At 40.0% G+C, this 27,884-nt stretch overlaps 1 protein-coding gene and 2 long non-coding RNA genes across 42 annotated transcripts in view; 1 reads left to right on the top strand and 2 right to left on the bottom strand.

Annotated features, from left to right (window-relative positions):
* Nucleotides 1–6,447, bottom strand: part of LOC127532141 (uncharacterized) — a 40,733-nt gene extending 34,286 nt beyond the window's left edge. The window contains exon 1 of the long non-coding RNA XR_007939406.1: nucleotides 4,960–6,447. This is a non-coding gene — a long non-coding RNA (uncharacterized LOC127532141). The remainder of the gene's footprint in view (nucleotides 1–4,959) is intronic.
* Nucleotides 1–25,656, top strand: part of LOC127532133 (zinc finger protein 665-like) — a 123,124-nt gene extending 97,468 nt beyond the window's left edge. For 23 of the 40 annotated variants that reach the window (XM_051943100.1, XM_051943114.1, XM_051943108.1 and 20 more), the window contains 5 exons: nucleotides 755–2,785; nucleotides 19,207–19,341; nucleotides 22,804–24,246; nucleotides 25,012–25,146; nucleotides 25,460–25,656. In XM_051943100.1, the coding sequence (XP_051799060.1) occupies nucleotides 755–2,785; nucleotides 19,207–19,341; nucleotides 22,804–24,246; nucleotides 25,012–25,146; nucleotides 25,460–25,525 (3,810 nt within the window). In that variant the 3' untranslated portion in view covers nucleotides 25,526–25,656. Of the gene's footprint in view, nucleotides 1–754; nucleotides 2,786–3,551; nucleotides 3,686–4,128; nucleotides 4,248–7,390; nucleotides 8,277–18,208; nucleotides 18,441–19,206; nucleotides 19,342–19,536; nucleotides 19,664–22,803; nucleotides 24,247–25,011 lie in introns of those variants that run through there. The other 17 variants (XM_051943102.1, XM_051943101.1, XM_051943103.1 and 14 more) reach the window with 17 other exon arrangements.
* Nucleotides 7,740–8,950, bottom strand: LOC127532139 (uncharacterized). The gene is made up of 2 exons (XR_007939404.1): nucleotides 8,735–8,950; nucleotides 7,740–8,052 (listed from the first exon to the last, which is right to left on the bottom strand). It is a non-coding gene; the product is annotated as an uncharacterized LOC127532139 (long non-coding RNA).
* Nucleotides 25,657–27,884: the final 2,228 nt, after the last annotated feature.

Consider the following 27,884-nt stretch of genomic DNA (forward strand, 5'->3'; position numbering starts at 1 on the left):
AGACCAGACCAACCAACCAAACGACCGACCGACCGACCGAACAAACAAAAAAACAGATCAAGGAAACAACCAGCGAACCAAACAACAGACCAGACCAACCAACCAAACAACCGACCGACCGACCGACCGAACAAACAAAAAACCAGATCAAGGAAACAACCATCCAACCAAAACAAGCCAACAGACCAAGCAAACAACAGACCAAACAAACAGATCAAGGTAACAATCAGCTAACCAAACAGACACATGCCTGTGCTCAGCACAAGGTCATTTTTATTACAGATTTCATCCGTTGGAAATTATACGTCAACTGAGCATCCCTGGTGGAGTACTGTGTTCTCTGAGAGCCTTTCTTGTTGTGTCAACTGCTGAACAATGAAATGTGAATTGAAAACATAGTTTCTGAATTTATTGTGCAAGTATTTATCAGTAATACAGTGAAAATGAGAGGAAATATTTGTGAATATTTACTTTGCAGTTGATTAAATTGTGAGGGTGCCCAAGTCCCATCAATTCCTGCTGCTCACTACATTTACATTTCTGTTATGCGATTCAGTATCTGTACACAATGTGCACATGCACAACACATGCCTGTGTTCAGCCCAAAGTAAATTTTTATTAAAAATTTCATCTGTCGGAAATGATCCGACAACTGAGCAGTCTTGGCCAAGTACTGCGCTTTCTGAGTGCTTTTTTTCTTTCACAGTTGCATTTAAGTCACTGCCTCTGTTTGTGTCTTTGTCTGTTGCTACAGAAACATGAAAGCAGCAATGGAGTGAGACATCAGGAATCTGCAGAGGAAAACAACGGTTCCCCAACAACAAACAGAGATGAATCACTCAGTTGTGAGCAATGCGGCAAGACTTTTATCACAGCAACAAAGCTAAGAATTCACAAACGTATTCATACTGCAGACAAACTGTTCAGCTGTGATCAGTGTAAGAAGACATTTACTTTCAAGAGTAGTCTAACAAGACATCAACTCATTCACAGTGGAGTTAGAGCATTCAGCTGTGATCAGTGTGAGAAGACATTTAAGCTCAAGACTCATTTAACAAGCCATCAACTCATTCACAGTGGAGTTAGACCATTCAGCTGTGATAAGTGTGAGAAGAGTTTTACTCAGATGTCCAGCCTAAGAATCCATCAACTCATTCACAGTGGAGTTAGAGCATTCAGCTGTGATCAGTGTGAGAAGACATTTAAGCTCAAGACTCATTTAACAAGCCATCAACTCATTCACAGTGGAGTTGGACCATTCAGCTGTGATCAGTGTGGGAAGACATTTACTTGCAAGAGTAGTCTAACAAACCATCAACTCATTCACAGTGGGGTTAGACCATTCAGCTGTGATCAGTGTGAGAAGACATTTAAGACCAAGGCTCAATTAACAAGCCATCAACTAATTCACAGTGGAGTTGGACCATTCAGCTGTGATAAGTGTGGGAAGACATTTACTTGCAAGAGTAGTGTAACAAGACATCAACTTATTCACAGTGGAGTTAGAGCATTCAGCTGTGATCAGTGTGAGAAGACATTTAAGCTCAAGACTCATTTAACAAGCCATCAACTCATTCACAGTGGAGTTAGACCATTCAGCTGTGATAAGTGTGAGAAGACATTTAAGACCAAGGCTCGTTTAACAAACCATCAACTCATTCACAGTGGAGTTGGACCATTCCACTGTGATCAGTGTGAGAAGACATTTAAGACCAAGGCTCGTTTAACAAACCATCAACTCATTCACAGTGGAGTTAGACCATTCCGCTGTGATAAGTGTGAGAAGACATTTAAGACCAAGGCTCGTTTAACAAACCATCAACTCATTCACAGTGGGGTTAGACCATTCAGCTGTGATCAGTGTGGGAAGACTTTTACTCAGATGTCCAGCCTAAGAATCCATCAACTCATTCACAGTGGGGTTAGACCATTCAGCTGTGATCAGTGTGAGAAGAGTTTTACTCAGATGTCCAGCCTAAGAATCCATCAACTCATTCACAGTGGGGTTAGACCATTCCGGTGTGATAAGTGTGAGAAGACATTTAAGACCAAGGCTCAATTAACAAGCCATCAACTAATTCACAGTGGAGTTGGACCATTCAGCTGTGATCAGTGTGGGAAGACATTTACAACCAAGAGTAGTCTAACAAAACATCAACTCATTCACAGTGGAGTTAGAGCATTCAGCTGTGATCAGTGTGAGAAGACTTTTACTACCAAAGGTCATTTAACAGGCCATCAACTTATTCACAGTGGAGTTAGACCATTCAGCTGTGATCAATGTGGGAAGAGTTTTACTTTCAAGAGGAATTTAATAGTACACCAAGTCATCCACAGTGGAGGTGAACCATTCCACTGTGATCAGAGTGTGAAAACCGTTACTCAACATGAACAGTTATTGATCCATCAATGCCCCCATTCTGGTAGACAGCTGTACCACTGTGACTACTGTGAAAAAACTTTCAAGCGCCAAGAGAGCCTAAAATATCACCAACGCATTCACACTGGACATGACGTGTGCATATGTGATCACTGTGGCAAACTATTTGGAAGGTTCTCAGATTTAAAAGCTCATACAGTTACCCACACCAGGGTTAAACCGTACCGCTGTGACCAGAAGGGGAAAGGCTTCAACAACACTGGAGTCGCTCACCAACATGACCACGCTGGGGACAGACCCTACAGATGTGACGAGTGTATTAAGACTTTTAGAACTTTGGGTTCCCTAGAACAACACCAGCTGATCCACACCAGAAAGAAAGCATTCAGTCAACATCACAGTAAGGTATGTAAAGGTTGTCTCAGCAACAGTGTACACACTATTCTGCATTGGATATTTTGGATATCGTGAAATTTAGTGTGATGCTGTTTTGAACGACTGTGGCCAGTGTAGACACAGAAATTTTGTCCAGGTTAATCTGGGGATGTAGGTAAGATTGGTAATTCTGATATGATGAGCATCAGCACCAACACAAACTCGTTCTCACCACATAATGTTAAAGAGACATCACATCAGTGTTAAATATTCTACTGGGATGTTGGATATTTAACGAATATAAACCCAGCTTAACTCATCAGTTGCTTGTTGGCCTCATGTCAGTTAGCCTCATATAAGTCTCTGTCAAAGCGCTCCTTTATTAGCTAAGGTTCCACAATGCTTTGTGCTGTCCACACACAGAACAGTCTGAGGGTCTGGCAAGAAGCTCCACCCTGTGGTGCAACTAGGTACTGCAGCTCATCTGCAATAGCTGATGTGTGTATTATGGAGGGATATGTTATCAGCAGATGCTAAGTATTTCATGACTCACCTTGGATCGTGAGCCAAAAGTACTTTATGGAGGCGTCCTTAGTTTAAACCCCTGCAACCATTTTCTTTCTATATGATTGTTAATCTTTCTGGAAGCTCAGACAACTGAATGTTGGATTACAACAGGTCAAAGTGTCTTCAGATGTCAGTAGTGGTGCTCTGTATTTCAGGCAAGGCATCAGTTCTTCAATGCTGCAGGAAACTTTAACTTACACTGTGTTTTTCTGTTTGTTTATTTTCCAAGGAGAGCAGCACATATGTGCACACTGACACAAAATGAACGCCTGCCAAGAAGATTGCCCTATGCCGGGTTCAGTCCAAGTTCCTGAAGTCGTCCACAAACTTAAAGTCCTTGAGATCAGGCTCCACAGAATTCAGGTGTAATCTCTTGTTTAGTGTCTTCGTTAATGTCGCACTTGATTGATCATGTTTTAATCACCTCTCAATTTCTATTTTCTGACGAGGTTTCCATAATTTCTACTACAAAGTAAAAATAAAGGGTCAGCAAGTGCAGTGCCTGTAAAGAGTATTCACCCCACTTAGAAGTTTTTCCCTTGTTATTGCTTTTAATCCAGTAAAGAATGAGTGATCAAGGGCGATAGAAGTGAGAGAGGTCACCAAGACACCTAATACTCCTCTGAAGGATCTCCAAGTTTTAGCAGCTGAAATGGGAGAGACAGTTGACACAACTGTTGTCTGTTTTTCACCAGTCAAAGCTTCATGGGAGACAAAGTGAAAGACTCTGTCGAGAAAAGTTCTTCTTATATCTGGACTAGAGTTCAGCAGAAGACATGTGGAGACTCTGAAGTCCAGTGAAGAAGGTTCTTTGGTTTGACTTTCTCTTTATACTTTGGTGCACTGCTGTAGGGAGCAGGCCGAAAATCTGGTATGAACTTACTTTGTTTTTTAAAAAATAAAATTGTAGCTTACGCACTGTTAAGTGTTGTCTTGCTCATCAATGCACATTAACCCATTCAATCCCAAATTTTTCCCTGCAAAATAAGTGCATGTTTAATAACCATAGAGCTAAGAATGTTTGATCTTACAAAATAAGAAGTGACCATAGTTTACAAAAATAAAATAGATTTACATTGTGACAGTAGCTTCGATTGACTATTTACTGAACTCTAACATCATGGCCAGGCAATGAGTGTACATAATGCTTTCATGCAATTGATAGCTGTTTTGTGTATGGCATCATCTTGTGAACACCCTTAGAGTTAGAGGATACATCAGCAGGAACAAATCAACAGGGTCTGCTTTAGTTTGTTTCATGCTGTCTGCTGAAGTTCCTCCATATGTCACAAAATCTGGTTGATTGCATGGACTATGTATTGACTATGTATGTATGTATTAGACTATGTATTATGCTAGCGGCAACAGATGCTGCCATGCTTACATTTACTCTTCTTATGATCAAAAGATGCATGCAGGCATAAAATTCTTATTATATATCAGTAGGAGACCCTTTAAAAAAATGTATGTACAAAATATCTCAATTATATCTGTTAAGGTATTGAAATAAATTCTTCTTGTACAAGTTTGAGGCAGACATCTCCTTCCATCGGAGCAGGCAAGAAGTAAAGAGGCCTAGTCATGTGACCATTCACACTAGTTACATGATGCAATTGATGCAATTCAGAGGAGACAACCTATTCTTTGATTTTAAAACTTGCATTAGCTGTCCAAAGCCAAAACAACACTTTTAGAGAATAATAATTAAAAGAAAAATTAGCGGCAACAACTGTTGCCAGTGGGATTAAACGGGTTATTACATTTTCCTTTGGTTGCTTCATTTAAATCCACATCCACTGGTTCTTTAGCACAAAGTTCTAGCACAGTATAACAAATGGTCTAGCAAACAACAGACCTATCGACCAACCAAACAAATAATGCAAACAACAACATGGCAGAATACATGGAGTTAGGCATATGTTGAGACGTCCAACACTTCTTCTTCTTCTTCTTCTTGTTTTACGGCGGTTGGCATCCAGCTTCTTGGTACATTACCGCCACCTTCTGTTCCGGAGTGTGGACCAGACAGTAGACTTACAGACTTTACCCGACCTAGTTCAAACTATCATATCTACAAACACACACTACAAAGACCAAACAAAGACCCAACCCCCCCCAAAAAAACAAACAAACAAACAAAACAAAACAAAACAAAACAAAAAAACCCTCTAACTAAGACAACCAACACTTACTTTGATTATGTTCTTATTACTTCTGGTGCGTGTCTGTTTAGACTCTGACACAAAATGCATTACTTTATCTTTAGCTGAACAGGTGGTTTTCTTCTTCAGTTGACATATAAACCCCTAAAAGGAAAGAGTTTAAGATTAGTTGCATAATTACCACACACAGGATCATTGTCCAACTGATGTGATGTGAAACACCAAAAGTCAGGAATTTCTGAAAGTGGGTAAAGATTGGTTATCTCAACCTTTTGCCAAGAAACTTTATGTAGCTCAAGGAACGACACCCTGGACACTACCAGATCAAGGTTGAGGATCTTCCAGAGCCAGTTACCTTCAGAATCATAACCAGGTTGAACAATATAACAATCATTAGCCTTGCACCTGTTGTTCAAACAGTCGAAGGAAGTCTGTCGAGCCGTTCTTCATAGGGTGATAACCAGAGTCTGAGTCCACAGAGTCAATTTCTCCTTTCTCGTCTCTCTGTAGGTTATCAGTGTTTGTATGAGACGAGCAGTCCAAACAGTCTATTGTCTTCTTGTTTTGCTCCAGACTTGGTGTATCAGTGTATGAGTACAGTGCTGGGGCTGCACCGGTGAGTGTGTTGGGTTTCGGATGATCAGGGGAAACAGCATAGCAAACCCAGGGGGCGAGAGGCCTTCTCCTGTAGGAGATGCTCCAGGTGGATTTCTCATCTCTCTGCCGTTCAGGAAGTGGCTGTCAGGAGTAAGATCAGCATCCACATCACTCCTGTCCAGGCCCCTCCTTGTTGACCGTTGCTAACCGGCATCGCATCTCAGGGACCCACTCTGCTTGGCCCTTGATCTCCACGGCTGCTCAGATCCCCAACATCACCTTATATGGATTCCCCTAAGAGAAAGAGATTCTTTCCAAAGACTTGATTAGTACACAATCATTACACTTAAAACAATGAATGGGCTCCTCCGATGGTTCAGGGACCTGCAAATGAAATTGTCTTAGTATCTCAGTTAGACGTTTCACATACTCAGCCATTCATTCCTCGGTCCATAGCAGAGTGACTGTGTGTGGTCAAAGTTGCATTAGCTACTGTGAACATAGGCTGACCCATGAGAACCTCATGGAGGCTCAGTCCTGTGGTCAAATTTGCAGTGCTGAGGATTGGATGCAGCACAATTGGCATAATTAGGAGAGCATCGTGCCATTTTAACCCTGTTTTAACATGTTTTCACATTTTTCTTTGATAGTAGGATTTAAATCTTCCTAACTATCCTTCTTTGATAGTATAATGAATTCATATCTGTGGAGATCTTAATGTTTCTGCTAAGCTGTAAATCCTGGTAGAACCATTGTGATTTTGTTGATTGATCTCATCTATCCCTCCTTTTCCAACACGAGTTGGACCGCATGCGGCATAAGCCAAAACATGGAAGAGAGAATGGAGATGAACACCTAACCCAAACAACTCCTAGATATCCGTATGACATCATCAATGAGTGTGTAACTCCCATATTTTACTGAACAACACTCCTATTTTTCAGCTGGAAAGAGAATTTCTGCACAATGCTTTTGCTCAACAAACACCAAAACAATGACAGAAACAATCATATATTTCAGTAATTCAGTATGAAAATCAAAATTCTAATCGTCCTAAGTTCCATATTCAGCTGAAAGGAAAAACCGAATTCCCCTCTTCAGTCATCTGTTCCTCACACAATGTTAAAGTTCACATACAGCGTGGTGAAGTCAGAGGTCCAGTGTTCATTCATGTACACTCTTTTATTCATAACAACGGATTTACTTTAAAATACCAATAACAATTTTTTTTTTTTTAGGACCGGAGGTGACCCTTAATGTTATTCTCAGTTCTGTTGATGCTATGCTGTGATGTCTCTCTTCATCTCAGGTGTCTCATGTTCACTGTGAGGATCTTCTGAGTGAAGCCAACAGAAGGAAAACCTCATCTGGTTGTGAAGGAGACTGAATGGACGACATCCTCAGTGAACCACTTCCTGTTCAGCTTTCACTTACAGAAGGACAGACCAACTGTTTAAGCAGTTTATTATTCTCTGTTCTTAGTATTCACAGGTTCCATTTATCACCTTTAACTTCATGCACCGGCATTTGGGATGTCATAAACTAACAGCTGAGGGGACACCTCAGTCGTGAGAAAGTGAATCATTTTTCCCCAACACAGAGTACATGTTGCTATTATTCATATCAGATATGCAGCATTAAAAGAACACATTCAGGTCAACAGCTTCATTATTTCCTTTATTATACATTTAAAAACTACATTCTTTAACAATTTTGAACTGTAAAGATGTTTAAACACATGAAATAAATCATGTGTTGCTGACATTGATGTATAAAAACTGAACAGTCACAAGACCAGTTGTATTCTGAAGAGAGGAGCTGAATCTGCAGCATTATTGTTATTAATGGAAGGATGAGGAGGACATCAGTGATGAAGGAGAGAAGACTCTTCAGACAACCACAGCTGGATGTTCATGTTCTCTGGAGCTCTCAGTCCATCAGACCAGATGTTCCCAATGATCCAAAACAAGACTGGAAGGAAAAGACACGAACAGTGAGAAAAAGATCTCCAAGGTTCTTTCATTCCAACTGATGGAACATTAAATATCAGAGTGAACACGCCAGGATATGAATGGATCACAATAGAGTGTTGCGTTTTGTCCTATCTTTTAATCTTATGGAAATGTTTGTTTTCCTGGTTGAGGCCAAAGAACATTTTACTGCCTTAGATGGACAATAAAGGTTATTCTGTTTGATTCTAATGTATCATTAGCATTAACGTGAGCTCCACAGTTATCTGATCGTACACTGTTAGAGAGAAAAAAACTGAAGCAAAGAACAGAGATATGAACTCAGAACTGAACTGAGAGATTAACATTCATCAGTAACAGTTCTGTGAGGAACAGAAACGTAGATTTATTTATATCTGTTGATTCAAACTGCAGTTATTGATCCATTATGATTGATCAGCTGTGACCTGCAGGACACTTAGCTACAGCTAACAGTTAACTAGTTTATGACACTGACTAACCTGATTTCGCATCAGCGTTAATACTCAGTCAGAAAACCTAGCTTCAGATTTACAGAACAATTTTAAAACACGATGTTAGAACATGTTTATATTCAGGCAGCTCTCTCTCCAGTGACCATGTCTGCTTTGTGTCTCCAGCACTGTATGTTCGTTTCATAACCACACAGTCTGATGTTAACTTACAGTAACTTCACTGCTTTATGTGTGATGTTGTCCAGATGTGGAGAAGACTACAACTAGCTACAAAAATGACTTTCCTGTGGAGTTTAGCTCGACTTTTGGAAGCTAACGGTGTTAGCAGCAGCAGCCTCGGTAAACAGCAGAAGTCCGTAAATGAGGGCGGGACAGGAAGTCCTCGGCTGTCAGCCAGTCTGACCAATCACTGCTCTCCGGCTCCGCCCTTGCTGTTGTCGCCAATAATATACGTCATTGGTTGTCACTGGCTCCAGAAATTCAAGACCAGGAAGAGGCTTCATTTTTTCCCCTTCTTTATTGAACATTGAATAGAACAAAACAAGAGGCTTCATTTTCTCAGTGCAGAAACTAACGGGGACGTCACGGGCGCTACGTCCATCTTTATATACAGTCTATGGTTTATGGGTCTGTCCTGACTGACCCACGTGGACGTGGATTTGTGCCGGAAACGGGTGAAGACGGACTGTGAGCTGCTGCTGCTGAGCCGCTTCCAGCAAACACAGTCTGTCCGCTTCGAGGTCTTCTTTGGCATCTGGAGGGACAAGAACTTCTCACACATCTTCTGGTAGGTTCACGCTCACAACCTCTCTACAATTTCCCCCACAGCTTCGTGAACTGTTGTTCGTTCTGTTTGTGTTTTTAAGTCCTTAGTCCAGTCATGTCTATTTCTGTTTTGTCCATAAATTCGAGGGGGATTCGAAATGATTTATCAAGGAAAGGGGTATTTTTGTTTTTTCAGAGGAAACCAGCAGATTTTTACTTCATCCAAGAAACGCATGCCGAAAAGCCAGACAGTTTATTCTGGAAAAATCAGTGGGGGAAAGACATCTGGTTTTCATTTGGTACAAACAAGTCACCAGGGGTCGCTGTCCTAAAAGTAAACTTCGAAGGCCAAATTATTCAACACCTTTCAGATGATAAGGGACGATGGATTATGTTGTTACTAAGCACAGATAACTCACAGTTTATTTTGGGAAACATCTATGCAACCAATAATAGAAACGAAAATGTTAACTTATTTTTGGCTTTCGAAGATGCAGTTAATGGATGGTTGTCAACATTTCCTTTAGCTAAGATTATCTGGGGTGGAGATTTTAATAGTTATGAATGATGAAATTGATAGACTCCCTATCAAAAATAAAGGAGCAATGAATGAGCTAGATAATATATGTAATAGGTTAAACTTCATTGACATATGGAGGCATAAAAATCCAAATGATAAAAGGTATAAATGGAGTAATAAAGATAAATCCTTACACTCTCGTATTGACTTCTGGCTGGTCTCAGCCAGCATAACTGATAATGTAGACAGAACTGATATTGAACCCACTATTTTCAAAGACCATAAAGCAATTTCAATTAGGATAAACCTGTCTGAAAGTCCAAAAATTAACACAGACTACTGGAAATTAAATAAAACACTAATTCAGAACTATGACTTTCAAAACCAAATAAAAAAGCTCATTGAGAAGTACTGGAGACAAGCAATGATTACCAACCTGTTTGGAGAGTCCTGGGAATTATTAAAATACGAAATCAGAAGATTGGCTATAGCATTGGGCAAAAAAATGTCAAAGAACAAGAGAAAAAGAACTCCAAATTGTTACAAAAATTATGAACTTAACTGAAAAAGAAAATGCGTCTCAGGATGAAGCCAGAGAACTTGCTTCACTTCAATTTGCTTTGGATTTAATTTATGAAGAAAACGCTAGAGGTGCCTTCATTAGATCCAGAAGAAAATTCTTCTCTTGATGAAAGTCAAATGAATGTGTTTTGTCAAAATATAAATCACAATATTAAAAAAAAATGACAATAAACTAAAGGACTTGTGTGACCAAAAAATCTTTAATTATGAAGTACTTAAAGCTATAGATTCATTAAAAGATAATAAATCTCCCGGAAATGACGGCATTACTGGCGAATTCTACAAAAGCTATAAGGATGCCCTTACTCCATTTCTTGCATGTACTTTTGAAGAATCAATCACCAAAGGCAAACTCCCACATTCCATGCAGCAAGGACTTATAAAATTAATCCCCAAACCAAATAAAGACAAATTGAATATAGAAAACTGGAGGCCAATAACCTTATTAAACAATGATGCTAAAATATTTGCCTCCATCTTTGCGCAGAGACTGAAGGTGGGATTGGGAGAAATTATTGATGAGGAACAATCTGGGTTTATGACAGGTAGAAGTATAATTAATAGTGTAAGATTAATATTGGACTTAATAGATTATAACTAATAACTAATAATTATATTATTAATTATTAGTTAATTTCATCCTCTTCTGCTTACATATGGTTGTAATACTCCCTTTATATGACTCTTTGTATTTACAATGTAATATGAATAAGTTGTTGTTTCCATTTTGTGTTATAATCTACGATCATTTTCAGTTGTAAAACCTTTGTGTTAATAAAAAAAAGAACTTCTCACACATCTTCTGGTAGGTTCACGCTCACAACCTCTCTACATTTTCCCCCACAGCTTCGTGTACTGTCTTCAACCAGTTTATGGTTTGGTGTCTTTCTTTGTGTGGGAGCCAGACGCTACGTCCATCTTTATATACAGTCTATGGTGGTATCCTAATGAAGATGTGTTTGACGTCACAGGTGATTGGCAGGAGGAGGAGAGTCTGACGGAGGAGCAGAGGAACGTTGTCACCCATTTTGTCTGAGCTCAGCAACGGAGGAAAAATGGATTCTTCACAAAAAGTGAGAAACATACCACTGTAGTATGATCATTATTGATTTATGATTTGGAATGTCTAAAGTTGCTCCAGTTGGATAGATGATCCAAGCAAAGCCAGGTAACGTTGGCTGGAGAGATGTAGCTCTGCAGAGGCAGCTCAACAGCAGTGTTTTCCGAGAGCGACCGCGGCCCGCGGAATCGCAGATTACCGCTCATCTGTCCGCGGGTTGCTGCCGAAGTCTAATCACTTGGTCCTTGTGTCATTTCTGACCGACCCTGAAAACTTAATTCAAATCCCTGAGTCCGTTTTGAATGATGTGGGTAACAAGGAAATGATTCACACACACTGATCGTCACATTACTCCGCCGTGGCTCTCAGCGGCGAGACCGACAAGCCCCGTCTGCCCCAGTTGTCCAACCACGGAGCGCAAAAGCAAGCTGTTGCAACTAGCTGCTAGCATTCAGTAGCACGTTGTGAGGCGTCTGACAAATTTAAAACGTTGGTCAGAAAACGCCTATTTCTCAAATCTGTGGGGTGATTAGGATGACCACTTAACCACATAAAATAAAATGAAAATCGCCGCGGTCCGGCCACATATCCCGCGGAGGCTTGCATTTCGGTGGATAGCTCGCAAAGCATTATGGGGCGGTTGAGTATGACTAGTGTGGTCACCGCGCATACTTAAAATTTTTCCGGATATAGTATACATCCGGGTATTTCTCGCGTACTCAATCTATTCATACTATCCAATGTGAACGCACTACATACTTATTTTGACATCACATTTAGTATGAGTAGTACGTTAGTATGTGATTTCGGACACAGCCCATGTCCTGCATGTTTTAGATGCTTCCCTGCTCCAACACACCTGATTCAAATGATCAGCTCGTTATCAAGCCTCTGCAGAAGCCTGATGACGAGCTGATCATTTGAATCAGGTGTGTTGGAGCAGGGAAGCATCTAAAACATGCAAGACATGGGGTCCTGAGGAACAGGGTTGAGAACCACTGCTCTAACGGATCTGGATGCAACAGTTCCCATCATGGTGATTTGTCTGGTCTGTTGTCTGCTCATTTCAGCCGTTCTAATATGTTTCGTGATTCTTTTTTTTTTTTTTAAATTGTGTATCAATCGATGATTTTCTTTTTCTTTTTTGTATTCCACCACAATATTGCACGGTTGTAAAACAGTTTAGCTCCGCTTTGGTGAAGAACATCAGTGAATTAATTATCACGGTCTTCAGCAGTAATTTTTATTGGTAAATGAGAGACATTAGTATCGCACGTCTGCATCTTCAAACCATAAACAGGAAGTGAATTCGGTGACGTACGTGCATTACGTGTTCGCTGGGAGCTGCTATGATTGGTGGAACTCACGGGAGGCGGGCCAAAATTGCGGGAAAGTTGCAGTGATTGGACAAAATTGCAAGGCCACGCAAAATTCGCGGAGATTGGTTGATTTTGCATGAGCGCAACATTTCTGGAGGGAATTGTTTGGGGATTGTTTGATTCATGAATGAGAATGTCCTCAGAGAGGAAGCAGGAGATTGGCAAGGGCCAGCAGACCATGTTGGGCTTCCTAAAAAAACAGAGAACAGATGTTTACCACTTTTTTTGCTTGCAAACTATGATTTGACATTACTAAAATTTACTGAAACAAATCCCATGAATGTAAACATTTCATAGATTTGTTCAATTACCTTTTATGAATGAATGAAATGACAGAATACAGGAGAAATGCTGCCCAATTTTTTTGCATGTCTGAACTTGGAAAATATTCTGGGTGCTACCCATATAGATCTAATTTAGCCTTTTTCATTAATGCTCTAAATGATTATAAATATTTTGTAAGATGAGTGAAATGATAAAATACAGGGGAAGTCCTGGCCAATTTTTTTTCACATCTGGACTTAGAAAACTATTCTGGGCATTTTGACTTTTTAATTTCTGTTCTGATCTGCTGTATAATAATCAATGACTTTTTGTTTTCAGAGCTAGCAGTCACTCAGCCACCAGCAGTCTGAGTGAATAAACAAAACATGATTTACTTACCATATATTGATGTTAGTTTGTTTCATTCCCAGAGCTGCCTGGAGTGCCGAGGTTCCCATAAGTCTATGATCTCGTAGCTAAGGTCTCACACAGTCATTAAATTAGGTTAATTAATATTTTCCCAAAACCAAACATACAGAAAGACGCACAACATCTACGCTAAACATGCAGTTATGTTACAAGCCAGACAGCATACTACAGAGGTTTACAAAGAGACCAGACACACATACTACTGGTGAAAGTGCAGTTTGCATGAAAATTGTGTACTTAAAACTCACATTTTGATGAAATGTACTTAAATATACAAATCACATGACAAAACCAAGTGCTAGAAAAATGTTAAATTACACAAATAAAATGCACCAGAGGCCACCAAATAGCACTAAAACATCAACATTTTCTTGGGGGGGCATGCCCCCAACCCTCCCTAGATTGTGCATGCCTCTGTGACACAACAGTGGTGCAGGCTACTTTATTTCTAGTGCAGGCTACTAATACTTCTTGGGAAAACTCTGCAACAGAGGATAAAATGGTGGACAGCGAGGAAGCTGTTCATTTTTTTGTTTAATGCCCAACTAACTGCTATTAAAACATTACGTGAATGTGTTTCATGGTGATGTAGATAATGTGGGAAATATTCTCTTATTTCACATTTAATCAATATTCTATTATGTTCTATTTAGTTATTTCGATCGATCATAACCCAATTCATCACCATATACACACGTGGACAAAATTGTTGGTACCCCTCAGTTAAAGAAGGAAAAACCCACAATTCTCACTGAAATCACTTGAAACTCACAAAAGTAACAATAAATAAAAATTTATTGAAAATTAAATAATCAAAATCAGCCATCACTTTTGAATTGTTGATTAACATAATTATTTAAAAAACAAACTAATGAAATAGGGCTGGACAAAAATGATGGTACCCATAACTTAATATTTTGTTGCACAACCTTTTGAGGCAATCACTGCAATTAAACGATTTCTGTATTTGTCAATGAGCGTTCTGCAGCTGTCAACAGGTATTTTCGCCCACTCCTCATGAGCAAACAGCTCCAGTTGTCTCAGGTTTGATGGGTGTCTTCTCCAAATGGCATGTTTCAGCTCCTTCCACATATGTTCAATGGGATTCAGATCTGGGCTCATAGAAGGCCACTTTAGAATAGTCCAACGCTTTTCTCTCAGCCATTCTTGGGTGTTTTTGGCTGTGTGTTTTGGATCGTTGTCCTGTTGGAAGACCCATGACCTGCGACTGAGACCAAGCTTTCTGACACTAGGCAGCACATTTCTCTCCAGAATGCCTTGATAGTCTTCAGATTTCATCGTACCTTGCACACTTTCAAGACACCCTGTGCCAGATGCAGCAAAGCAGCCCCAAAACATTACTGAGCCTCCTCCATGTTTCACCGTAGGGACAGTGTTCTTTTCTTCGTATGCTTGTTTTTTGAGTCTATGAACATAGAGTTGATGTGCCTTACCAAAAAGCTCCAGTTTGGTCTCATCTGTCCAAAGGACATTCTCCCAGAAGCTTTGTGGCTTGTCAACATGCATTTTTGCAAATTCCAGTCTGGCTTTTTTATGAGTTTTTTTCAGCAGTGGTGTCCTCCTTGGTCGTCTCCCATGAAGTCCACTTTGGCTCAAACAACGACGAATGGTGCGATCTGACACTGATGTACCTTGGCCTTGGAGTTCACCTTTAATTTCTTTGGAGGTTGCTCTGGGCTCTTTGGATACAATTCCAACGATCCGTCTCTTCAATTTGTCATCAATTTTCCTCTTGCGGCCACGTCCAGGGAGGTTGGCTACTGTCCCGTGGGTCTTGAACTTCTGAATAATATGAGCCACTGTTGTCACAGGAACTTCAAGCTGTTTAGAGATGGTCTTATAGCCTTTACCTTTAAGATGTTTGTCTATCATTTTTTTTCGGATGTCCTGGGACAATTCTCTCCTTCGCTTTCTGTTGTCCATGTTCAGTGTGGTACACACCTTTTCACCAAACAGCAGGGTGACTACTTGTCTCCCTTTAAATAGGCAGACTGACTGATTATGAGTTTGGAAACACCTGTGATGTCAATTAAATGACACACCTGAGTTAATCATGTCACTCTGGTCAAATAGTTTTCAATCTTTTATAGAGGTACCATCATTTTTGTCCAGGCCTGTTTCATTAGTTTGTTTTTTTAAATAATTATGTTAATCAACAATTCAAAAGTGATGGCTGTTTTTGATTATTTAATTTTCAATACATTTTTATTTATTGTTACTTTTGTGAGTTTCAAGTGATTTCAGTGAGAATTGTGGGTTTTTCCTTCTTTAACTGAGGGGTACCAACAATTTTGTCCACGTGTGTAATCACCTTTAATCACAACTCATCTTATCATATAATCAAACTATATTACTAAGCTGGTTCTTATTCATATAATCACTATATATTATATAATGATTATTATATATTATAAACTTTGTTACTTGTGTGCTCATGATGTGTTACCACAGCTTTGACCTCTCACACCCAAAAAACAGAGGAGACAGCTCAGACATTTAAAACACCACATTAACCACAAAAATAGCATTCCTCTGCAGTGAAGATCTCAAGATAACAAACACACCTGTGAGGAGTCGCTTACAGAAATGGACATGGAACAAACGGTTCGATTCATTAAAGATTGAAGTTGCTTTATTTCAGAGAAAAATTGGCTCGGTGTACCTGCAGAAGCACATGTATGCATAAGAGGTAATGAGAGGTCAAGAAAAGAATCATGCACAAAGGGCAACGCTTAAAGAATCAAATTGTGAGATTTCTTAAAAGGAAACTGTTAAAACATTGCAACAAAATATAATATTTGAAGAATAAATAACATGTAACACTTTACAGAAACCAACTCCAGCAATATTATCAATAACAAACAGTTAAAAGAAGATAAAGAAAGAGAACTGTGCATTGATAATAAAGATAAACTAATAAGTCTGCCCTATCAGTGGTTGAATAATTATTAAATAAGTTATATTTTATCACTTAAAACTAGGTTAAACGAACTGACAGATAAAAAGTTAAAGTCTGAGCACAGACAGACAAAGAGAAGCTCATCCTTTCACAAGAAACCACACCTAAGTTACCTTGTAACCTAAAAATCACACACACACACACACACAAGTACTCTGATTACAGGATGAAGACGGCTCGGATTGGATGAAGACAGAAGACATCTGGCAGAACTTCCTTAACTTAGGCCAATCAGATATTCGCAGATCTCCGTTTAAAAACTTCTGTATAGTGTTACGACAGGCATTCTCATCTTTGTGAAGAGCTGCATGCAGGACTTTACTTAGATAACTGTTGTGAGCTAGATCAAAGGAGAATCTGCATGCATGCATTGTTGATTATCCAGTGCTCACTAAATATTCTTAAGTGAATATTTTTTGAGATATGAGTCTTCATTGTTTCCTGTGTGTTTCCTCAATAACATCTCAAGAATCCGTCATAACAATAAGTAACTCAGGAAAAGTCTTGTTTTTCAAGCCAGGTGTTCAGGAAGGAAAGGATCAGTGTTTTCTTTGGTAGAGAATAATACTTCTGGGCAATGTAAGTTTGCAGGCCTTTTTCCTTCTCCAGAAATTCAGACAGTTGAAACCAGAAGTTTACTTACACTGTATAAAATGACACGAAAACATTGTTTGTTTTTTTAGCAATGTCTGACATCAAATCAAACGACACTTCTCCTGTTTTTTAAAAAAAAAAAATTTTATTCTCCTTATTAATCCCCAAAGGGGATATTCTGCTCGCTACATTTACATTTACGTCATGCGATTCGGTATCTGTACACATGCACAACACACCCCTGTGTTCAGCCAAAGGTAAATTTTTATTAAAAATTTCATCTGTCGGAAATGATGCGACAACTGAGCAGTCTTGGCCAAGTACTGCGCTCTCTGAGTGCTTTTCTTGTTCCACAGTTGCATTTAAATCACTGCCTCTGTTTATGTCTTTGTTTGTTGCTACAGAAACATGAAAGCAGCAATGAAGTGAGACATCAGAAATCTGCAGCAGAAAACAACGGTTCCCCAACAACAAACAGAGATGAATCGCTCAGTTGTGAGCAATGCGGCAAGACTTTTATCACAGCAACAAAGCTAAGAATTCACAAACGTATTCATACTGCAGACAGACAGTTCAGATGTGATCAGTGTGAGAAGACTTTCACTTTCAAGAATAATCTAACAAGACATCGACTCATTCACAGTGGAGTTAGAGCATTCAGCTGTGATCAGTGTGGGAAGACATTTACTACCAAGGGTCATTTAACAAGCCATCAACTCATTCACAGTGAAGTTAAAGCATTCAGCTGTGATCAGTGTGGGAAGGCTTTTACTTTCAAGAGTAGTCTCACAAGACATCAACTCATTCACAGTGGAGTTGGAACATTCAGCTGTGATTCGTGTGGGAAGGCTTTTACTACCAAGAGTAATTTAACAGCACACCAAGTCGTCCACAGCGGCGGTGAACCATTCAGCTGTGATCAGAGTGTGAAAACCGTTACTCAACATGAACAGTCATTGATCCATCAATGCCCCCATTCTGGTAGACAGCTGTACCACTGTGACTACTGTGAAAAAACATTCAAGCGCCAAGAGAGCCTAAAGCGTCACCAACGCATCCACACTGGACATGATGTGTGGATGTGTGATCACTGTGGCAAACGATTTGGAAGGTTCTCAGATTTAAAAGCTCATACAGTTACCCACACCAGTGTTAAACCGTACCGCCGTGACCAGAAGGGGAAAGGCTTCAACAACACTGGAGTCGCTCACCAACGTGACCACACTGGGGACAGACCCTACAGATGTGACGAGTGTATTAAGACTTTTAGAACTTTGGGTTCCCTAGAACAACACCAGCAGATCCACACCAGAAAGAAAGCATTCAATCAACGCCACAGTAAGGTATGTAAAGGTTGTCTCAGCAACAGTGTACACACTATTCTGCATTGGATATTTTGGATATCATGAAATTTAGTGTGATGCTGTTTTGAACGACTGTGGCCAATGTAGACACAGAAATTTTGTCCAGGTTAATCTGGGGATGTACGTAAGATTGGTAATTCTGATATTATCAGCATCAGCACCAACACAAACTCGTTCTCACCACATAATGTTAAAGAGACATCACATCAGTGTTAAATATTCTACTGGGAGGTTGGATATTTAACGAATATAAACCCAGCTTAACTCATCAGTTGCTTGTTGGCCTCATGTCAGTTAACCTCATATAAGTCTTTGTCAAAGCACTCCTTTATTAGCTAAGGTTCCACAATGCTTTGTGCTGTCCACACACAGAACAGTCTTGAGGGTCTGGCAAGAAGTTCAACCTTGTGGTGCAACAAGGTACTGCAGCTCATCTACAATAGCTGATGTGTGTATTATGGAGAGATACGTTGTCTGCAGATGCTAAGTATTTCATGACTCACCTTGGATCATGAGCCAAAAGTGCTTTCTGGAGGCATCCCCAGTTTAAACCCCTCAGCCATTTTCTTTCTATATGATTGTTAATCTTTCTGGAAGCTCAGACAACTGAATATTAAACGACAACAGGTCAAAGTGTCTTCAGATGTCAGTAGTGGTGCTCTGTATTTCAGGCAAGGCATCAGTTCTTCAATGCTGCAGGAAACTTTAACTTACACTGTGTTTTTCTGTTTGTTTTTTTTCCAAGCAGAGCAGCACAGATATGCACACTGGCCACAAACTGAATGCCAGCCAAGAAGATTGCCCTATGCCGGGTTCAGTCCAAGTTCCTGAAGTCGTCCACAAACTTAAAGTCCTTGAGATCAGGCTCCACAGAATTCAGGTGTAATCTCTTGTTTAGTGTCTTCGTTAATGTTGCACTTGATTGATCACGTTTTAATCATCTCTCCATTTCTATTTTCTGATGAGGTTTCCTTAATTTCTACTACAAATTAAAACAAAGGGTCCGCAAGTGCAGTGCCTATAAAGAGTATTCACCCCACTTAGAAGTTTTTCCCTGTTATTGCTTTTAATCCAGTAAAGAATGAGTGACCAAGGACGATAGAAGTGAGAGAGGTCACCAAGACACCTAATACTCCTCTGAAGGATCTCCAGGTTTTAGCAGCTGAGATGGGAGAGACTGTTGATACAACAACTGTTGTCTGTTTTTCACCATTCAAAGCTTCAATGGAGACAAAGCGAAAGACTCTGTCGAGAAAGGTTCTTGTTATATCTGGACTAGAGCTCAGCAGAAGACATGTGGAGACTCTGAAGTCCAGTGAAGAAGGTTCTTTGGTTTCACTTTCTCTTTATACTTTGGTGCACTGCTGTATGGAGCAGGCCGAAAATCCTGGTATGAACTTACTTTGTTTTTTCAAAAATGAAATTGTAGCTTACGCACTGTTACCTCATTGGCTGCCAGTTTTATTCAGAGCAAAGAGCCCCCAACTGCCAGAGTTTTTCAGAATTTTGACAGATTTTTCAAGATCTACAGAATATCGAGTTTTAAGACTACATAAACATTGAAACTATCGAAAGAAAGGGTAGATTCTCTTCTTTCATCAGGAAAAAAGTTTGTTTCTAGCATTTTCGGTTCTAAAGTTATCGGCAGCAGAACATAGGGTAGTTTCAGCAAAAACACCTGTTTTTGACCAAAAAACAAAGATAACGAGCTTTTTGTGCAGAGAGGCACATCAATCAGAGCAGTCACTTTGATGCCAATATTTTTTGCTTTAGTAACATCCCACACAACTGAACAGTTGTTTACTTATATGAAACAACAAAAACAACTCGGAAAAAGCATTTTGAGGTCAACTTTTTAACCTTTTGTTAGCTAAATCATTTATTTACAAACAAACAACACAAGTCAACATTTTGGTTCAGAACAATACATCTTACTAAATATAAACAATCTATTTTTAGGTGTGTGTGTCTGTGTGTGTCTGTGTGTGTATGTGTGCTCGCTCTAAACTCATCTGACTCGACTTCGTCAGATGAGCTCAAGAGAGCGGTGGTGGCGAAACCGAAACCTAGCGCGGCTTTGATCGCCAGCGGCTGTTGGCAACGGCACTTTTTGCTGTCGCCCCACCATGGTCACTGTTTTTGTCATTCTTTTGGCCCACCGCAACACTCTCACGTTCCAAAACTCCACGATTTTCACCGACAAGCTCCGACAGACTATCCTGCAGACCCCCCAGTCAAAAAACATGACTGACATCTATAGACGTCATTGGCAGCGAATGAGCTAAGTGTTGTCTTGCTCGTTAATGCTCATTAATTACATTTTCCTTTGATTGCTTCATTTAAATCCACATCCACTGGTTCTTTAGCACAAAGTTTTAGCGCAGTATATCAAATGGTCTGACAAACAACCAACCAAACAGACAAACCAACCAACCAACCAAACAACAGACCAACCAACCAGTCAAATGACTGACAAAAACCAAAAAACAAACAGATCAAGCAAACAACCAACTTACCAAGCAACACACCAGACCAACCAAACAACTGACCAATTGACCGACCATCAGACCGACCAAACAAACAAAACTAACAAATTGAAGAAACACCCAAGTAACCAAACAACAGACCAACTGACAGACCATCAGACCGACCAAACAAACAAACAGATCAATGAAACAACCATCCAACCAAAACAAGTGAACAGACCAAGCAAACAACAGACCAACCAACCAATTAACCAACTGACCGACCAACCAAACAAACAAACAAAACAAACAGATCAAGGAAAAAACCAGCTAACCCAGGGGTTGGCAACCTTTAACACTCAAAGAGCCATTTCGACCCGTTTCCCACAAAAAAGAAAACACCGGGAGCCGCAAAAACCTTTTGGCATTTAAAATGAAGACAACACTGCATATATCACTTTTTTACCTCTATACCCTTGTTAATCAGTCGTGATTAATTAATTACAAAGCCTCTAATTAGATAGATTCATTTTTTTAATCGTGTCCTACCACTAATATTTATCTTACTTGGTTAATGTCATTTTTGCTGTTGGACCTCATATGTTACGTAATGTTAGCTGGAAATCAATAATTTGTGAATGTCTAGTTAACTTGTAAAATCTATTTATCTTAAGCTAATAACTTTTCTCTGGTAAGTCGCTGCCCTATTTTCCAAGACGACACTCCTCTGACTCTCTAACCTGCTGCCTGGATGCTGGGCGTGACATCGAGCCATGCTCTCGTGAGTAACGTCATATTACCCTATCAAGGAGTAGATACTGAGCAAGACAATTATCCGTAGTTTACCTTAGTACACATGAGTACTTTTGACTCAAAGTCGCGCACGCGGAGATATTGCTACGCACGCGCAGAGTGTTTTTTGCGCGGAGACATTGCTACCCGCGCGCAGAGTGTTTTTTTGCACCCGTGGAGACTTATATCCGCTCGCGCGGGGTACGTGTTTCGCGTGCACATAACACTCTCTCGCGAGAGAGAGACTTACGTGCGCGTGACTTTTGACCCAATTATGGCACCATATTGCTTCTCCAGGAGTAAAACAAAAAAAAACGCATGAAACGTGTGGGAATCGGAAGCTCCATGTTGTCTCTCTGCATCAACTTTGCACTCTCGTGTCCCAGGGGAAAACCCCAGCAGCACATCCGGTGGAGTGACCCATCAAAATAAGAGCGGTAATTTCACAATAAAACTCTATTTTAAAATGCATTGAAACACGCCTGAAAGGCAGAACAATTTATTTTCCAAAGTAACAGGGACCCACAACAGAGGGCTCCGGAGCTGCGGGTTGCCGACCCCTGAGCTAACCCAACAGACACATGCCTGTGCTCAGCACAAGGTCATTTTTATTAAAGATTTCATCCGTCTTGAAAGTATACGTCAACTCAGCATCCCTGGTGGAGTACTGTGCTCTCTGAGAGCCTTTCTTGTTGTTGTGTCAACTGCTGAACAATGAAATGTGAATTGAAAACATAGGTAATGAATTTATTGTGCATTTATCAGTAATCAAGTGAAAATGAGAGGAAATGTGAATATTTACTTTGCAGTTGATTAAATTGTGAGGGTGCCCAAGTCCCATCAATTCCTGCTGCTCACCACATTTACATTTCCGTTATGCGATTCAGTATCTGTACACGATGTGCACATGCACAACACATGCCTGTGTTCAGCCCAAAGTAAATTTTTATTAAAAATTTCATCTGTGGGAAATGATGCGACAACTGAGCAGTCTTGGCCAAGTACTGCGCTCTCTGAGTGCTTTTCTTGTTTCACAGTTGCATTTAAATCACTGCCTCTGTTTGTGTCTTTGTCTGTTGCTACAGAAACATGAAAGCAGCAATGGAGTGAGACATCAGAAATCTGCAGAGGAAAACAACAGTTCCCCAACAACAAACAGAGATGAATCACTCAGTTGTGAGCAATGCGGCAAGACTTTTATCACAGCAACAAAGCTAAGAATTCACAAATGTATTCATACTGTAGACAAACTGTTCAGCTGTGATCAGTGTGAGAAGACTTTCACTTTCAAGATTAGTCTAACAAGACATCAACTCATTCACAGTGGAGTTAGACCATTCAGCTGTGATCAGTGTGAGAAGACTTTTACTTTCAAGATTAGTCTAACAAGACATCAACTCATTCACAGTGGAGTTAAACCATTCAGCTGTGATCAGTGTGAGAAGACATTTAAGACCAAGGCTCATTTAACAAGCCATCAACTCATTCACAGTGGAGTTAGACCATTCAGCTGTGATCAGTGTGAGAAGACTTTTACTTTGAAGAGTAGTCGAACAAGACATCAGCTCATTCATAGTGAAGTTAGAACATTCAGCTGTGATCAGTGTGAGAAGACATTTACTACAAAGGGTCATTTAAAAAGCCATCAACTCATTCACAGTGGAGTTAGAGCATTCAGCTGTGATCAGTGTGGGACGAGTTTTACTCAGATGACCAGCCTAAGAAGCCATCAACTCATTCACAGTGGAGTTAGAGCATTCAGCTGTGATCAGTGTGAGAAGACATTTACTACCAAGGGTCATTTAACAAGACATCAACTCATTCACAGTGAAGTTAGAGCATTCAGCTGTGATCAGTGTGGGAAGACATTTACTACCAAGGCTCATTTAACAAGCCATCAACTCATTCACAGTGGAATTAGAGCATTCAGCTGTGATCAGTGTGGGAAGAGTTTTACTCACTTGGCCAACCTAAGAATCCATCAACTCATTCACAGTGGAGTTAGAGCATTCAGCTGTGATCAGTGTGGGAAGACATTTACTACCAAGGCTCAGTTAACAAGACACCAAGTCGTCCACAGCGGAGGTGAACCATTCAACTGTGATCAGAGTGTGAAAACCGTTACTCAACATGAACAGTCATTGATCCATCAATGCCCCCATTCTGGTAGACAGCTGTACCACTGTGACTACTGTGAAAAAACTTTCAAGCGCCAAGAGAGCCTAAAATATCACCAACGCATCCACACTGGACATGACGTGTGCATATGTGATCACTGTGGCAAACGATTTGGAAGGTTCTCAGATTTAAAAGCTCATACAGTTACCCACACCAGGGTTAAACCGTACCGCCGTGACCAGAAGGGGAAAGGCTTCAACAACACTGGAGTCGCTCACCAACGTGACCACGCTGGGGACAGACCCTACAGATGTGACGAGTGTATTAAGACTTTTAGAACTTTGGGTTCCCTAAAACAACACCAGCTGATCCACACCAGAAAGAAAGCATTCAGTCAACATCACAGTAAGGTATGTAAAGGTTGGCTCAGCAACAGTGTACACACTATTCTGCATTGGATATTTTGGATATTGTGAAATTTAGTGTGATGCTGTTTTGAACAACTGTGGCCAATGTAGACACAGAAATTTTGTCCAGGTTAATCTGGGGATGTACGTAAGATTGGTAATTCTGATGTGATCAGCATCAGCACCAACACAAACTCGTTCTCACCACATAATGTTGAAAAGCCATCACATCAGTGTTAAATATTCTACTAGGGTGTTGGATATTTAACGAATATAAACCCAGCTTAACTCATCAGTTGCCTGCTGGCCTCATGTCAATTACCCTCATATAAATCTTTGTCAAAGCGCTCCTTTATTCGCTAAGGTTCCACAATGCTTTGTGCTGTCCACACACGGAACAGTCTTGAGGGTCTAGCAAGAACCTCCACCCTGTGGTGCAACAAGGTACTGCAGCTCATCTACAATAGCTGATGTGTGTATTATGAAGGGATACGTTAACAGCAGATGCTAAGTATTTCATGACTCACCTTGGATCGTGAGCCAAAAATGCTTTGTGGAGGCATCCCCAGTTTAAACCCCTCAGCCATTTTCTTTCTATATGATTGTTAATCTTTCTGAAAGCTCAGACAACTGAATGTTAAATTACAACAGGTCAAAGTGTCTTCAGATGTCAGTAGTGGTGCTCTGTATTTCAGGCAAGGCATCAGTTCTTCAATGCTGCAGGAAACCTTGACTTACACTGTGTTTTTCTGTTGTTTTTTTTCCAAGGAGAGCAGCACAGATATGCACACTGGCCACAAACTGAACGCCTGCCAAGAAGATTGCCCTATGCCGGGTTCAGTCCAAGTTCCTGAAGTCGTCCACAAACTTAAAGTCCTTGAGATCAGGCTCCACAGAATTCAGGTGTAATCTCTTGTTTAGTGTCTAATCATCTCTCTATTTCTATTTTCTGATGAGGTTTCCTTAATTCCTACTACAAATTTCTACTACAAAGTAAAAATAAAGGGTCAGCAAGTGCAGTGCCTGTAAAGAGTATTCGCCCCACTTAGGAGTTTTCCCCCTGTTATTGCTTTTAATCCAGTAAAGAATGAGTGACCAAGGACGATAGAAGTGAGAGAGGTCACCAAGACACCTAATACTCCTCTGAAGGATCTCCAAGTTTTAGCAGCTGAGATGGGAGAGACTGTTGATACAACTCTTGTCTGTTTTTCACCAGCCAAAGCTTCATGGGAGACAAAGCGAAAGACTCTGTCGAGAAAAGTTCTTATTATATCTGGACTAAAGTTCAGCAGAAGACACGTGGAGACTCTGAAGTCCAGTGAAGAAGGTTCTTTGGTTTGACTTTCTCTTTATACTTCAGTGCACTGCTGTAGGGAGCAGGCTGAAAATCGTGGTATGAACTTACTTTGTTGTAAGCTTACGCACTGTTAAGTGTTGTCTTGGTCATTAAGGCTAATTAATTACATTTTCCTTTGATTGCTTCATTTAAATCCACATCCACTGGTTCTTTAGCACAAAGTTTTAGTACAGTATATCAAATGGTCTAGCAAACAACAGACCAATCGACCAACCAAACAAATAAAGCAAACAATCAACTAACTAAAACAAGCCAACAGACAAACCAACCAATCAACCAACTGACCGACCAACCAACCAAACAAAACAAAACAAACACGTCAAGCAAACAACAGACCAGACCAACCAGTCAACCAACTGACTGACCAACCCAACATAAACCAAACAGATTAAGGAAACAACCAACTAACCAAACAACAGACCAACTGACCAACCAGCCGACTGACCAACCAACTGAACAAAACAAACAGCGCAAGGAAACAACCATCCAACAAAAGCAAGCCAACAGACCAAGCAAACAACAGACCAACCAACCAGTCAACCAACTGACTGACCTACCAACCAACCAACCAAACAGAACAAACAGATCAAGGAAACAACCAGCTAACCAAACAGAAAAGACCAACTAAACAAACAAAAGACCAACCAATTAAGTAACTGACTGACCGACCAACCGACAGACCAACCAACCAAAAAAAACAACCAGACCAAGCAAACAAACAGATTAAGCAACCAACCAAACAACAGACCAGTGTTGTTTTCATTAACGATGACGATGACGAAATTATTTCGTTGACGCCCCATTTTTTCATGATGAAAACGAAACGATGACGAAATAAATGCGGCTCTCTGATGACCAAAACATGACGAGACGTGTGCTAGTTTTCGTTCAAGAGACGAGACTGGACGAAAACGTTAATGGATGGTTTCGATCAACTGGTGATATTCAGTGAGCGAGGCAGCTGTTACAACGGCAATGCATAGCATAGGTGACTGTACCGATGCCTGTTCAAAACACACAGACATCAATAAACTGTTCCGAAATGTTCTTGTTGTCAGCTTTAACATTGTCGTTATTGCTCTGTTTGGACTCACCGCTGTTCAGTCTACCAGTAAAATTCTCGGTTTAATGAGGACTTCCACCTAACGGAGTGGAAATATCGCTTCACTGCGGTAGAGTGTGACGATCAGATTAACTGGTGACAGTCTGTGGCCTCAGTCCGACGGTCAGACAGAAACGGCAAGAGAAGTTCTAATACCGTTTTCAAAGCTTACTGCGATAAACCAGTTGGACCTGAGTTGTTCTACTTTTAAACAGACTTTAAATAAAACAATGACATCATATAAACCATCTGACCACATTCTAACCAGAGATTTCACATTCCAGCCTTCAGAACGGCGATATGCATCATCTAATTTTCCCCCCGTTATTCAGGATTTATTTATTTTACTGGGGCATTGCAAGTTAATCAACATTGTATTCTATAGAATCAATGCATTGTAAATTACATGCACTGACTTTACAGAACACAGAATTAAAGGTATTTTTTTTATTTCTAAAGACGTAGAACAATAATAGAGACGAAGATATTTATTCTACAAAACCTTAACCTTAACATACTTCTCTAAAATGACAAAAAAAAATAAACCCGCAAGTCCTGAAGAAGGAATATCTTTGTTGGCTTTTTTGTAGTAATGAACATTGAATCCACTGTCATTTTGTCAGTGAGGTTAATAATACGTAATTTGTTAAAAGGCTAATACGTCCAGACTAAAACTAGACTAAAACCTTTTGAGTTTTCGTCGACTAAAACTGGACTAAAACTATCACTTATAGAAATGACTAAATTGTGACTAAATAGAATGAGAATTTCGTCCAAAAGACTAAAACTAAGACTAAATCTAAATTGGCTGCCAAAACAACACTGCAACAGACCAACCAACACATCAAGCAACCGACCAAACAAACAACCAAACAACAGATCAAGCAACCAACAAAACAAAGAACAAGCTAAACAAACAAACAACTCTTAATTTGTTAAATTAATACAAATTCGTGATACCCAACTCTGAACCCTTCAGATTCATCTTGGAAGAAATGTAGTGAAATCGTTAAGTCACTCTCTCAACCACCTGCAATGACAAAACTGACATATACAGTAATATGCCACAACCAGGGGCTGTTTATTTATTTTTTTGATCCTACAACTACATTTTGCTTATAACCCCTGTACTTTTACTTCAGTGTAATTTACGTTTTTACTACTGCTTTCACTTCAATACAA

Source organism: Acanthochromis polyacanthus, chromosome 22 (assembly GCF_021347895.1).
Source record: "Acanthochromis polyacanthus isolate Apoly-LR-REF ecotype Palm Island chromosome 22, KAUST_Apoly_ChrSc, whole genome shotgun sequence".
In the NCBI taxonomy this organism is placed as follows: Eukaryota; Metazoa; Chordata; class Actinopteri; family Pomacentridae; genus Acanthochromis; species Acanthochromis polyacanthus.